At 40.4% G+C, this 14,752-nt stretch overlaps 1 protein-coding gene across 6 annotated transcripts in view; it reads right to left on the reverse strand.

The window, feature by feature from the left end:
* Positions 1 to 14,752, reverse strand: part of LOC107858661 (exocyst complex component SEC10b) — a 58,213-nt gene that overhangs the window by 36,844 nt on the left and 6,617 nt on the right. For all 6 annotated transcript variants that reach the window (XR_007052020.1, XR_007052019.1, XR_007052021.1 and 3 more), the window contains exons 9-15: positions 13,637 to 13,728; positions 7,608 to 7,773; positions 7,449 to 7,525; positions 7,002 to 7,100; positions 6,810 to 6,900; positions 914 to 999; positions 364 to 537 (exon numbers count right to left, since the gene is read on the reverse strand). Coding sequence is in view for 3 of the 6 variants with exons in the window: in XM_047406391.1 (XP_047262347.1) it covers positions 364 to 537; positions 914 to 999; positions 6,810 to 6,900; positions 7,002 to 7,100; positions 7,449 to 7,525; positions 7,608 to 7,773; positions 13,637 to 13,728 (785 nt within the window). In the remaining 3 variants the exon portion in view is untranslated. The remainder of the gene's footprint in view (positions 1 to 363; positions 538 to 913; positions 1,000 to 6,809; positions 6,901 to 7,001; positions 7,101 to 7,448; positions 7,526 to 7,607; positions 7,774 to 13,636; positions 13,729 to 14,752) is intronic.

Below are 14,752 nucleotides of genomic sequence, written 5' to 3' on the forward strand. Positions count from 1 at the left end.
TAAGGGGAATACTAGTAAAATTATATTTTATCCAAATATCAGGTATCTCTTCCCACTTCTACAGCAATTTTGCGAGGACAGAAAAGTCTCCCCTCCCCCCCCCCCCCCCCCTGAGTATAATAAAACAACCACTGGCATCCAGTCTCTGACCCACCTATCATTGTCAAAGAGAAAAAGCCACATGAAATCTGTAGCATTTGCTTAAGCATTCAGGCTCAATGCAATATATATTCTCATGGATCTTCCACCTAAGCTAATTTTATAAATCAAGAAGTTGTGCCCAACCATCTCAGAGGTATATGCATTCCAAGAAAGAGTAAGAAGTAGCTCCCTGCAACATCCTGAAACATATGCCACATATACCTGTGATGAAAACAGAGTGCATCTGGATATTGCTTCTTCATTCCAACGAACAAACTCTGTCACTACAGTAACAGAAATTTGCTGGTGAGAGGATGCCATTGCAGCACCTTTTGAGCGTCCAATTGTCCCAGATGACTCGGAGGATTGCTGTCCTTCAGCACGCAACTCCTCCATCTGCAAGGTGTAACCAGAGTGTGTTCATGCTAGTTCATGAGTAAAATCAACACAATAATATTTTATCAGTGGAAGCTTCATAAACACCGAGTTCAGCAGCTTGTTGCAAGTTCATGGCACAAATAATAATCTTTTTCTGCTAACAATGTACCTCCAGCAGTTCAATATTGTTCAATAGTTTTCAGAAAAACGTGAGTCAGCCATGTACATCTATGTACATTACTTTATACAGATACTCATAACAAAATAAAATACTGAAAAGCAAACATGTTAATATTTGGAGTGTTATTTCCGGAGTAATTCAGAAGTGTCTTGTTAAATTTTTCTTCTGCAATGTAGAGGATGAAAAAAAGCGAAAATGAAAGAGAGGCCGAACCTTAGCTTTGTAAAGTTGTCTAAGAGAAGCCTGCTCGTATTCAATGTATACGTCTTTGTGGGGTAGAAACAGAGATTCCGTTAAACCTGTACCCAGAAGAAAAACAACATGAGATTGTAATGGACAAACACCAAAATCATGATCAAGTATAGCGGAACCAAAGGTGCAACCATATTTAAACAGTAGAAAATTTCTTCAACAAAAAGTTTTGCAGTACAATTATGCTTGATTTTACCAATCAAATCTTTCTGTACATTTTTGGAACTCAAGCAGGTGGAATGACAGGATAGCACAAGAAAGGTCATGTTTAATTTTGATATTTACATCCACATATTCTCCATTGTAGTTAGTTTTATTTTAATTTAAGGTAACTAAGTCAGCAACTAGGAGAAGTAGCATCCAATGTTAGAATGTCAAAGGTTAAATTAGAATATTAGAATTGTCCAGTTCTAAAGCAAGTTCTCCAACATCAGACAGATAGCCACACATATCGCGGTTGACACCAATAACGACTAAAGAGGTGTGTCTTTTATTTATCCAATCACCAAATCGTCAGTATCTCTTCTTCTCTTACTTTCATATGGTATCAATCCTATACTATCTAGGTAAAGATCCAAGTATCTTCAGTCTACTGGGCAGGTCAGTGGACTAAAGTTTTTCTATTATTTCACACCATTGTTGAAGGCTAGCCTAAATCACGCTTAAGCCCTGAAGCTTGGTGAAGCCCACGTTGTGTGCTTCGACTTGCTTAATTGGAGCTTTAGATAAAGGTGCTAAGGTGTGCAACTTCACCACATGGATTCTGTCTTCAAGGGCACAACTATATATATATAGTTCAACTATAGTTTTTCCATTCTTTTGTCCAAATAATCATTTTTTTGTGTTTACATATACATTTTCTTGCATTACATTTCTATTCTTTGTTGCTTCTTCACTGGAGGTTTTTCTGTGGTTAGCCTACAATTTGACTGTGCTTAAAGCTCCAACAGACTGACGCATTTTACGCATTTCTCTTTCAACTAATTTGCTCTTTTATAATTTTAGTACTGTTACCATGCTAGTGGAACCATTCTTAATATTTGGTAAGCATTTCAGCAAACCGTGCTCTTTTTTCCTGACAATTCTAGCAGTACACGTTTTCTGATGATTGTTTTGGCGGCAGTTTGGAAACAGCCTCTGGCAGAAATGCAAGGTAAGGCTGCGTACGATACACCCTTGTGGTGGGGCCCTTCCCCGGACATCGCGCATAGCGGTAGCTTTAGTGCACCGGGCTACCCTTTTTTTTTGTTTTGGCGGCAGTGCACAGCGACAATTGCTGGAAACTGTTCCAGTGGTACTGCATTTCTCTACTGGTGGCCATTTCCAGATCATCATGCCTCTTTTTCAGTTATCACTTTGTTAACACTGCATCTCTTTCTGATGAGTGTTCTGGCAGGCACCCACATCTTTCCAAACCATAGTTATGGCATAAACTTTCTGACAAGATTCAAACAACTAAACATTTTCTATGAAGATTCCAATAATCATGACTTTTCCAGCAATTTCCCAGTAAGTTCTCTGTTAGCCATATTGTTGATTATGTACTTCATATCTTCATAATAAGCAAACTCAAGTTGGTTTTTCCAATTTGAGTTCAAATGTACACGTTAGGATGTTAGAACTAGAATATTAAGTTCGTGAGATATTTTCCAGCTTTAGTCGAATATCATGTGTATTATCATGACTGACACCTATAAAAGGTGTTTCATTTCCACCATTAGTCAAATATCAAGTTGAAACAACTATAGAGGCATCAAGTTGTTGAGCCATACTATAAAGGTTTGGGAAAGAGTGGTAGAGTTAAGGCTGAGGAGGTTTGTGACTATTTCCGAAAATCAGTTTGGTTTCATGCCTTGTCGCTCGACTACAGAAGCGATTCATTTTGTGACGAGATCAGTGGAGCAGTATAGGGAGAGGAGAGGAAGAAGGACTTGCACATAGTGTCCATCGATCTTCAGAAGGTTGTGGAGGTGCTTGAAGGTTAGAGGTGTACCTGTGGCGTACAATAGGTCGATCCAGGACATGTCGACAGAGCGAAGACTCGTGTGAGAACGGTAGGAGGAGATTCAAAACACTTTCCTGTTTTGACTGTTTTGCACCAAGGATCGACTCTTAGTCCCTTTTTATTTACATTGGTGATGGATGTTTTGACTCGGCATATTCAAGGGGAGGTGTCTTGGTGTATGTTATTTGTTGATAATGTAGTGCTTACTGACGAGACTCGGGAGGAGTTAATGGTAAGTAAAAGGTTTGGAGACAGACCCTAGAGTCTAAAGGATTTAGGTTGAGCAGGACCAAGACGGAATACTTGGAGTGTAAGTTCAGTGATTCGACACATGAGGCAGACGTGGTAGTGAAGGTGGAGTCTCAAGTCATTCGAAAGAAAGAGAGTTCCAAGTATCTTGCGTCTATGATTGAGGGGAATGGGGAGATTGATGAGGATGTCATGCATCATATCGGTGCAGGGTGGTTGAAATGGAGGCTCGCTTTAGGAGTCTTGTGTGACAAGAAGATGTCTCATAAGCTTAAAAGTAAGTTCTACAGAGTGGCAGTCCGACCGGCTATGTTGTATGGAGCAGAGTGTTGGCCAAACTCCCACCAGGTTGGCCTGGTGGTAATTGGCTTGAGCCTTGAGGTAAAGGTCTCAAGTTCGATTCCCACTGGGTGCAAACAATTTCTGAGGGCCATCGGACTGGGTGAAACCCTGAATTAACCGTGGTGCACTTACGGGAAACTCCTTGCCAAGGGCCTGTGCACCCCCAGGATTAGTCGGGACTCGAAGAGTACTCGGACACCCGGTGCAAGTCAAAAAAAAAAGTTGAAGGTCGCGGAGATGAGGGTGTTGAGATGGATGTGTGAACTTACTAGGAGGGATATGGTTAGAAATGAGATTATTCGAGAGAAGGTGAGCGTGACTTCGGTGGAAGACAAGATGCGGGAAGTGAGGTTGAAAAGGTTTGGGCATGTGATGAAGCGGAGCACGGATGCCCTAGTACGGAGGTGTGAGAGGTTTGTTATGGATGGTTTCAGACGGGTTAGAGGTAGGCCAAAAAAAATATTGGACAAAAGTGATTGATAGGAAGGTTTGGAGGATGCGGATTAGGCTAGAGGTATAGTGGGTAAGTGTGTGTCCTTACTAGGAGAGAGAGTGTTTTGTTTGGCGTTTTTACCTGTAGTCTAAGTGTTGTGAATGTGTCTTGTGGTTTCTTATTCGTGGTGTTTTAGGGAAGTTTGTGATTTTGGATATGTAGTTCATAGTATTACTCTATGGGTGTCTTGTTTCTTCTATTATCTAGTGGTGTGTTACCGCATTTTTGTTGTTCGTTTTTACGTCCTCTGCTTGTACACTGTTATTTGTCATGAGCCGAAAGTCTATCGAAAACAGCCTTTCTACTTCATCTGAGGTAGTGGTATGGACTGTATACACTTTAGCCTCCCCAAACCCCACTTTGTGGGAATACACTGGGAATGTTGTTGTAGTCAAATATCATATGTGTATCATCATGGTTGATACCTGTAAAAGGTGTTTCGTTTATTTACCAAAACATCAATTCATCAATATATCTCCTCTCTCTTCTTTTTTTTCCTACTATCAATAGCTAGATAACACATAACCTTTGGAAAGAAAGGAGAAACTAAAGAAAGAAAAAAAGTGGGATTGTCCTAGACTTCTGTTCTGTCATCAGCCTGCCATACGGGTGGTAGCAGTGTTTTGGAAAGCGAGAAGCGGAAAAAGCAACGACGTTTTGCTTAACAGAAGCGAGAGCCATGAAGCGGAGCACGCACTTTCTTCAACTGAAGCACAATTTAATACAAAAAAATATTTTAAATATACAAATAACCAAGAATTCGATAGAAATAACATATTAAGTAAATCTTTCAATTCTTAAATTAATAATACATGCTAGAACTAGAAAATCAACAATCCTCATAACATATTAAGCAAATGAAAAACCAAATCACAGAAGGAGCAATATCTTATTCTTCTTTTTCTTTGGTGCAAAACATCCCATTCTTATTCAAGAATTGCAAACTCTTGAGTAAAAAAGCTACGGATTTCACTAAAATACAACAACATACCACAAAGTAAGGTCTGGGGAGGGTTACACAGAGGAGAAGAGAGGATTTAAAAAAATAAATATTTTAAGCTACAGCAAAACAGAGAATTAAAAACTAACAGTACAGAGAAAAGAAGAGGAGCAAAAAATAAAATAAAAAGCTAACAAAATTACAAAACAGATAAGAAATCTAACAGAACAGAGAAAAAAAGTGCAGCAAGTCCAAGAACTGAAACAAGAAGAGTAAAAAAGAGAAAAAGTAAGCCCCATCCCAGCAGTGCAGTCAAGTGGCAGCAGAGAAAAGAAGAAGATAAGGAGAGAAAAAAATAGAAAAAAGAGTAGAAGGGAAGAAAACGTGAAGAAGAGCAGCAGAAAAGTAGCAGGTAGCAGCAGTCAAAAGGGGAAGAGAAGATGCAGAAGTCGAAGAGCAAGAAAAGTGTGCAAGTCTGCTCTCCGTAAGTTTGATAATTAACCCTAGATTCCCAATTGTCTCGCTTCGACACCAAAAGCGCAAGCTTTTTCTCTACTGCCTCGCTTCAGGGCAGAGATGCGTGTTATGATCCTATTGCAAGGTATGAAACTTGAGTCCCACATCAATTAAATAGGGAGCTGATGTGGCACTTATATTGCCTTGGGCTCTCCCACCTTACCACCTAGCTTTTAGGGTGTGATTCTCCTAAGGTTGTATTAATGGTATCAGAGCCACCCATCACCCTCTGTGCCCACTGTGTCTCGAAAATGGCTACCAGAGAAATAGCTACCTACACAAGTAGAGTGACAGTGAAAGCTACCCAGAGTGAAGCCGTCGAGGAGGATGGATGCGGAGCGTGGTGGTTCGTTATGATCCTATTGCCAGATATGGGACTTGAGTCCTGCATCGGTTGCATCGGTTAAATGGGGAGCTGATGTGGAGCTTATATAGCCTTGGGCTCTCCCAACTTAACAGCTAGCTTTTAGGGGTGGTTCTCCTAACGATGTATCAAAGCGCTACCCCTCGCTTCAGGGCAGGGCAGAGAATCGCTACGCCTCGCTTCACGCTTGACTGTGTAAGAGCGCCGCTTGGTTCATTCAACAATCTGTAAACCACCAAGATTCACTAGCCCTATTCTACCTTCTCTTGTTTTTTAAATTGTTTACCTTCTTTTTCCCCCATTCAATAATTGAAGAAATTTAATCTTCCTTCTTTTGCTTCTACCTCTCATTCAATGATCTTCTTCCTTTACGCCAGAAGGAAAAAAACAAAAGAACGAACTTCATCTTTCTTGACAGCCTAGTAGATCAAACTGATTAGCTGCTTATGCTTATGCTATTTTTAATTGTTTTCCTGCGATATTCAGTGTCTTTTCACTCCCACGAGACGAGAAATGAACCATTCTGAAATGGAATTGAGGTAGATCTTTTTTATTACATCCTATAGCAACGACTTCTAACGCTTTAGACATTCGTTATTCACTCCCTTCAGACAAAAAAAATGAACCGTCTTCAGGGGAATTGAGGTAAGTTTTTTTCAACCAATAGCAATACCTTCGAGTGTAGCGCTTTAGACATTCATCACAGCCCTAATTGTTTCTGCATCTTAGTTAATTAAGAGATGTCAGAGTTGACTAACAATATTTTTGGGGGCTTGTACATGTCTCCATAAAGGTGCATCTCAAAATATTATTTTGGGGCAATGTTTGGTCCAAATGAAAAGCAGTTATATGCAGATCTTTGTATTCTTCACTTGGAGGCTCCAACACATTTACACACAAAATTTAAGCAGATATTTGCAAAGTTGAGATGACGAAAAGTATTTCTACCTTCAACATCCAAGTCACCACACCCTACACCACGTAAGTCTCTAGCAAGCTCCTGTGTCTTCTCATATGCCACAGCTAGCAATCTGAGATACTGAATGCAAAGAAATGAATAAAGAAACGATAAATTAGTGGCTCATTTTTTCCCTTCAAGGTCGGTACCAACAGAAGAAAATTCTCTGTCATGTTACTCACTAATATAAGTCCTCCTTCTTCCATGGGAGGTAGACTAACAAGAGAGGGTTTCAGTAAGAGTTTCTCAAGTAGCTTTGGAACACGATCTTCCAAGACACGCTGAAAACCACCACGGATTAATCACTATATCACAATTCACAGTACAGCTTTTATAGTTACGCATTCGGCAATCATTTTTACTTGAATGGCGACACCAAAATCAATAGAGAATAGAAGTGGCTTGAAGGAAGCTCAAAACATTAATAGGGAGAAATATTCAGAAAAAACAGTGAGTATTCATCAGAAAGTGGTTTGTTAAGTCACATAGCAAGACAAAATTTAGCAAAATCACTCTGCCCATATTCTCAGCTAGCTTGTTTTATTATTGGCATGCACCATCACACCAGAAGAAGATAATTCAACAACTAACTACCTCGAGCACAACGCCAGTAATAATAAAAACCATACCTGAACTAGTATTGACATTACATCATTTGGGGATGGAAAAACAGCTGCTATTGTGGCTGATTCTTTCCGCACAGTCTCTGAAATTAAATCCAAGGCATCAAGAGGCATGTATTACAAAGAAAACCACTTCTCAATCAGATCAATTTCAGAATTTATAACCTGTAATCTCTTTAAAAATTGAAGAAAGACCACGCGCAACATTGCTAGGGCTGGGTTGTGAACCCTGATCTCCAAGAACCAATTCAGCATCTGCATTCATGACCTCCACATCGAACATTGGACATAATCCGACATAGTGTTGCATAGCACTGGTACCCCTGTTAAACTGATGTCCAAAATTAATACGTCAAAAGCAGAAAAACTATCTGAATGTATATAACCTAGCCGTTTGGCCATGAGTAATTTTTTCACTTTTTTCCGGAAAATTATTTCACTTTAATGAAAAAAGTGAAAACAATGGTGTTTGGCCATGAAAATTCCAAATACAATTTAAAATTGTATTTGGAAAAGTGAAAACAAGAAAAACTTGCTTTCACTTTTTCCACTCCTACTTCTCTCACAAAATTTCAAAAACAACTTCAATTAATATTCATGGCCAAACACAACTCCAACTCCAACTTCAATTTCAACTCTATTTCCAACTCCGAAAAATTATGATTTTCATGGCCAAACGGAACTATTAGAATAGGAATAGGAATAAGAATAGTACAAAATCCTACTAAGAAAATGATTGTAACGTAGTGTCTATAAATAGGGTGTCAATGTAATTATGTACACACACAATTCAATAATAATTTTTCTCCATTATTTTCTCACATAGTATCAATGCGTTTTCAGGAAAATATCATTCCGGCATCGCTGCATCATTTTCCGGTGACAGAAGTTGTTGTCCAAACAAATATATTTTTCGTCGGTGAATTTCGAAACAAACCAACACCAACAACATGATCAAAACCTCTCGGCGAGCAAACCCCAGTCAGACTCGCCGAGAATAGGCGGCACACGTGCCCTCACGTGCTGCCGGAATAAATTCTCCGACAGGCGCATCAGTCTACACGCCGGCGCATGCAGAGTCTTCCGTCAACTTTTCCGACAGTTTTTTTTCAGTAGCCTCGCTTCTTCATTTTGAGGCTGCTCATATGATTATTTTCTAATTCCGAGCAACTTCCGAACATCAGAACTTATATCCGGCAACTTTTCTTTTTTCCGGCCAAATTCCGGCAGTATTTCTTTTTCATGATTAAATCTGAATCTTAATGAGATTAGAAACTCAGATGTCAAAGTTTATGAAGAATCAACGAGGGGAAGGTCGATTAGGAAGATCTCGACCTAGATGTAGTTATTGTAAAAGGTTTGGACATACTCGTGACGTATGTTATTCTCGACCTAAGTGTAGTTATTGTAATAGGTTTGGACATACACGTGGAATATGCTATTCTTTGCATAGTCGACCACCTAAAAATGCTCATATTGCTCAGTCTAACACCGCAGGTGATCAACGGGTGTATTTATCTCACAAGAAATATAACGAGTATCTTCAGTATCAAGCAAGTAAGCATATATTTCTACCAATAGCCTCAACTGCACAATCTCCTACCTTTGGATCATGGATTGTGGACTCAGGTGCTTCTGATCATATTTCTGGTGACAAATCACTTCTGTATGATATTGTTTATTCACAATCTCTTCCAACTATTACCTTAGCTAATGGAATTCGAACATAACCAAAAGAAGTTGGACAAGTCAAACCCCTATCTTCCGTCACTCTAGACCCTGTTCTTTATGTCCCTGTTGTCCTTTTAATCTTGCATCTGTTAGTCGTTTGACACGTGCCCTTGATAGGCATCTCATAGAGACTGCTCGCACTCCTCATTGAATCCCATGTTCCGCTGCGTTTGTGGGGCGATGCAATCCTCGCATCTTGCTATCTCATCAATAGAATGCCATCATCTTCGATCCAGAAGTTCCCTATTCCATACTATTTCCTCAGTCACATCTCTACTTTATCCTCCCTTGTGTTTTTGGGAGCATATGTTTTGTTCATAACTTAGCCCCCCCGGAAAAGATAAATTAACCTCTCGTTCTCCCAAATGTGTCTTCCTTGGTTACTCTCGAGTTCAAAAAGGGTATCGATGCTATTCACCTGATCTAGGTCGCTACCTTATGTCCACTGATGTCACATTCTTTGAATCTCAACCTTATATACATCTTCTGATCATCTTGAAATCTCTGAGGTTTTACCCATACCTCAAGTCTTACCCACACCAATCTTTGAGGAATCTACGGTTACTTCTCCAGCTACAGTGCTACCACTTTTGACTTACCACGTCCAGCATCAGTCCCAGATGATTCATGTGTCTGATGCTTCCCCTATTGCGGACCTGCCTCTTTCTAGTCAATCAGTTGCACTTCAAAAAGGTATAAGATCCACTCGCAATGCTAACCCACATTATACTTTCTTGAGTTATCATCGTTAGTCATCACCTCATTATGCTTTTGTATGATCTTTGTCCTCTATTTTCATCCCTAAGACTATAAGTGAAGCACTTTCCCATTCAGGAAGGAACAGGCTATGATTGAGGAGATGTCTGCTTTACATACTAACTGCAGGTAAATCTACTATTGGTTGCCGTTGGGTTTATACAGTCAAAGTAATCTACTGTTGGTTGCCGTTGGGTTTATACAGTCAAAGTTAGTCCAGATGGTCAGGTTCGGCTAAAGGCTCGCCTTGTTGCCAAAGGATATACTCAAATATTTGGGCTTGATTATAGTGACACTTTCTCTCCCGTGACTAAATTAGCATCAATCCGTCTTTTTTTCTTTATGTCTGTCGTTCGTCATTGGCCTCTTTATCAGTTGGACATTAAGAATGCTTTTCTGCATGGTGATCTTGAGGAAGAAGTCTATATGGAGCAACCACCTAGTTTTGTTGCTCGATGGGAGTCTAGTAGCCTTGTATGTCGATTGCGCAAGTCACTCTATGGCTTGAAACAGTCCCTCGAGTCTGATTCAAAAAGTTTAGCACAACGATTCAAGAGTTTGGCATGATTAGTAGTGGAGCTGATCATTCAGTGTTTTATCACCATTCTGAACCAAATCTGTGTATTTATTTGGTGGTTTATGTTGATGATATTGTTATCACCGACAATGATGAAGATGGTATCACTAACTTGAAGCAACATCGCTTTCAGCATTTCCAGACTAAAGACCTTGGCAGACTGAAATACTTTCTAGGTATTAAGGTTGCTCAGTCCAGATCAGGTATTGTTATTTCTCAACGCAAGTATGTTTTAGACATTCTTGAGGAGGCAGTAATGATGGGATGTCGACCCATTGACACTCCTATGGATCCAAATGCTAAACTTTTGCCAAAACAAAGGGAGCCACTTAGTGATCCTGGAAGGTATAGGCGGTTGATTGGAAAGTTGAATTATCTCACAGTGACTAAACCAGTAAGTCAGTTTATGACTTCCCTCTGTTATAGTCATTGGGATGCAGTTGTTCGTATTTTGCGATATATAAAGTCATTGGATATACAGGACCACCCTCTGATAGACGTTCTACATCTGGATATTATGGTTGTTTAGTAGGAGGTAATTTGGTGTCCTGGAAGAGTAAGAAACAGAGTATGGTTGCTCGATCTAGTGCCGAAACACAATATAGAGCAATGGCTGCAGCAACTTGCGAGCTAGTTTGGATCAAACAATTGCTAAGAGAACTAAAATTCGGAGAAATTGGTAAGATGGAACTTGTATGTGATAATCAAGCAGCCCTTCATATAGCATCTAATCCAGTGTTCCATGAGAGGACCAAGCACATGGAGATTGATTCACTTTGTCAGAGAAAAGATACTCCCGAAAAATATTGTTACAAAATTTGTAAAGTCAAGTGGTCAACAACAACAGTGTATCCCCACACAGTGGGGTCTGGGGAGGGTAAGATGTACGCAGTCCATACCACTACCTCCGGAGAAGTAGCAAGATTGTTTCCGATAGACCCCCGGCTTAAGATAAAGAATAATAAACAAATTCATAATAAAAGCATGAAACATGATGGCACAACAGAGTTAAGACACCCACACAGTACCCTACACTGACGTACCAAAGGCACCCTCCACATGCACTAGCCTTCTATCCTAATTCGCATCATCCACACCTTCTTATCTAGGGTCATGCCCTCACCTCCAAGCATCTCTAAAGCACCTCCCTAGGGACTTTGTCGTATGCCTTCTCCAAGTCGATAAACATCATGTGCAGGTCCTTCTTCCTTTCCTATACTGCTCCACCAGTCTCGTCTCTGCACCAGATGAATTCCCTCCGTCGTCGAGCGCCCAAACATAAATCCAAGCTTTCTCCAAAATAGACACTATCCTCCTCAACCTCCGCTCGACCACTATCTCCCAAATCTTCATCGTGTGACTCAATAACTTAATACCCCTATAGTTGGTGCAACTCTGGATGTCACCCTTGTTCTTATATAAAGGAATCATGGTACTCCATCTCCAAGCCTCGGGCATTTTCGCAGTCTTAAAGATGCCGTTAAACAACTCTGTCAACCACCTTACACCAGCCCCGCCTGTAAACTTCCAAAAATTCACAGGAATCTCATCCGGCCCCGTCGCTCTACCCCTCCGCATCCTGCGAATAACCTCGCTGACTTCCTCCACCTTAAAACGCCTACAATAGCTGAAATCACGACTCCCCTCTGAGTGCTCCAGCTCCCCTAACACAATGTCCCTGTCCCCCTCCTCATCCCCTCCTCATTTAAGAGACAATGAAAATACGACTGCCATCTTCTCTTAATATGCACGTCCTCCACCAGCACACTACCATCCTCCCCCTTAATACACTTCACTTGATCAAGGTCCCGCCCCTTCCTCTCCCTAGCCTTAGCAAACCTAAACAACCTTTTTTCCCGTCTCTCTCTTCTAACCCGTCATACAAGATCTTAAACGCTGTCGTCTTCACAACTGTAACTGCTCACGTGGCCTCTCTCCTAGTTAACTTGTACTCCTCCCTATTTACCTGTTTATCCTCTTCATCCTTACTCTCTACCAACTTAGCATACGCCCCCTTCTTAGTCTCCACTTACTTCTTAACTTCTTCATTCCACCACCAGTCCTCCCAACGCTGACCAGCCCGGCCCCTCGAGACACCCAACACCTCTTTAGTCGTCTCTTTAATGCGCCTAGCCGCCCTATCCCACATACCATCCACGTCCCCCCTACACTCCCACACCCCCATCACCGCCACCTTCTCCCTTATCTCCAACGCACTCACCGACATCAAGCCACCCCACTTTATCCTAGGTCAGCCCTCCCCACCCCTTCTCTTCCTATCCTTTTTTAAACCCAGGTCCACCACCAGAAGCCTGTGCTAGGTCGAAAGGTTCTCACTCGGAATGACCTTACAATCCCGACACAGCACCCTATCCCCTTTCCTAAGCAACAGAAAGTCAATCTGGGTCTTGGCTATTGCGCTTCGGAAGGTGACCAGGTGATCCTCCTTCGAAAAGCTCGAATTCACTGCCACTATCCCAAAGGCCCTCGCAAAATCGAACAGAGCCACTCCCTCGTCATTCCTCTCCCCAAAATCATACCCACCATGCACATCGCCATAGCCTCCCGGTAACACCCTGATGTGACCATTAAAACTAAGGTGTTGTATGAACCGGGGATCGATCCCTGGTTGCGTGGATGGAAGTGTTGGCTTCAAGCAGCGCACCAACTTGCAGATATCTTCACCAAGTCCCTCACCAGTCCTCGCATTAATTACATTTGTGACAAACTAGGTACATATGACTTGTATGCACCAGCTTAAGGGAGAGTGTTAGAATATGAATAGGAATAAGAATAGTATACAAAATCCAACTTAGAAAAGGATTGTAATGTAGTGTCTATAAATAGGGTGTCAATGTAATTATGTAGACACATAATTCAATAATAATTTTTCTCCATTATTTTCACAGGAACAAAAATTTCAGCTAGCATTCAAAAGGGAAGCAACCAACATGATCAAGAATGAAAAATTTAATAACCACTCTCATAAAGCTCCAAGTTTTTCGTTCACTTAATTTTTTTAAGATCAAGATCAGCTGCACCTTAGCACAGTTTTTCCATAGAAAAACTTTACACATGGAGATTTAACCTGAGGAACAAATTGATAGGTCTAAATATTTTACTTGTTTACCTGTGACAAAATTTTAGCACATTCCCGCATTGTAGACAGCTCGCGTTTCTGTGAAGCCAAATCAAATCGAGCTAGTAGTCTGTTTTCCAACTCTACAGTCACCAGATAAAAAGAAAAATTAATATGTCATTCGATGAGAAAGCAACTATTGACTTGTAGGTTAAAAGGCAAGGAAAAAAATTAAGATGATAATGAGAGTTCTCACTTCTTTTTTTCCCCAATTAGCAAGTTGCCACAGTTTCTATAAATGTTATTTTCTCAATATTATCGTTCTACAAATCGTGCATACCATGTACTATCAATAAATCAACTACGTCTAAATCCCAAATTATTTGGTGTCAACTTTATGAATCCTCTGTATTTTTTCCACTTTATCAGGTCTATATCTTTCCCATACAAGATAGGTAGATGACTTCTCTTCAAGGGAAAATTAAGGGTTAATATGAAGAGGTTTTCCAATTCTCACTTATTCTTACATGGACATAAATGTATTTAAATAAAATAGAGAAACTTTCTGAACAAACCTAATGCAAGTATAACAACAACTAAGTCTAAACATGTAAAGCAGAAGGAAAACAAGGATGAGCAAAAAAAAAAAAGTAGCTGCCGAACAAAGGAGACCATTAACAGCGGAACCTTCCCCGGTGCCACCCAAGACAGATCTTAAATGGCATATGAGTCTGCCTCGAGAAAAACACATGAAAGAAACGGACTTCATACCCAGTAATAGTTTCTAACTCAGTTAATACCAATATCACTTATACAAAACTAATGATTGCTGGTTTAACTATATGGTTAAAACAGATGCATAAAATCTGTCAATTTGTTGGGTACTTTCTAAAAATAAAAGCACCAGCACTCTGAGGTACATCAATTCTGATTATAAGCGGTCATTACTAGCATACCTCATGCATATATTTTGAGAAGGCATGCCTCAACATATATGTTTTGAGAAGGCATACCTCATACATATATTTATCATCTTTTTTCTTATTGTCCTTTTTCTGTTGGTTGATAACAGTATTATCGGCGCTAACTTGTCGGCACCTAGATTAACCCACCGAAAACCTGCTACCTCCAACCAACGCAACTATGGGTTACTCTAATTTGTCCTCC

The sequence above is a fragment of the Capsicum annuum genome, chromosome 2 (assembly GCF_002878395.1).
Source record: "Capsicum annuum cultivar UCD-10X-F1 chromosome 2, UCD10Xv1.1, whole genome shotgun sequence".
Taxonomy (NCBI): Eukaryota; Viridiplantae; Streptophyta; class Magnoliopsida; order Solanales; family Solanaceae; genus Capsicum; species Capsicum annuum.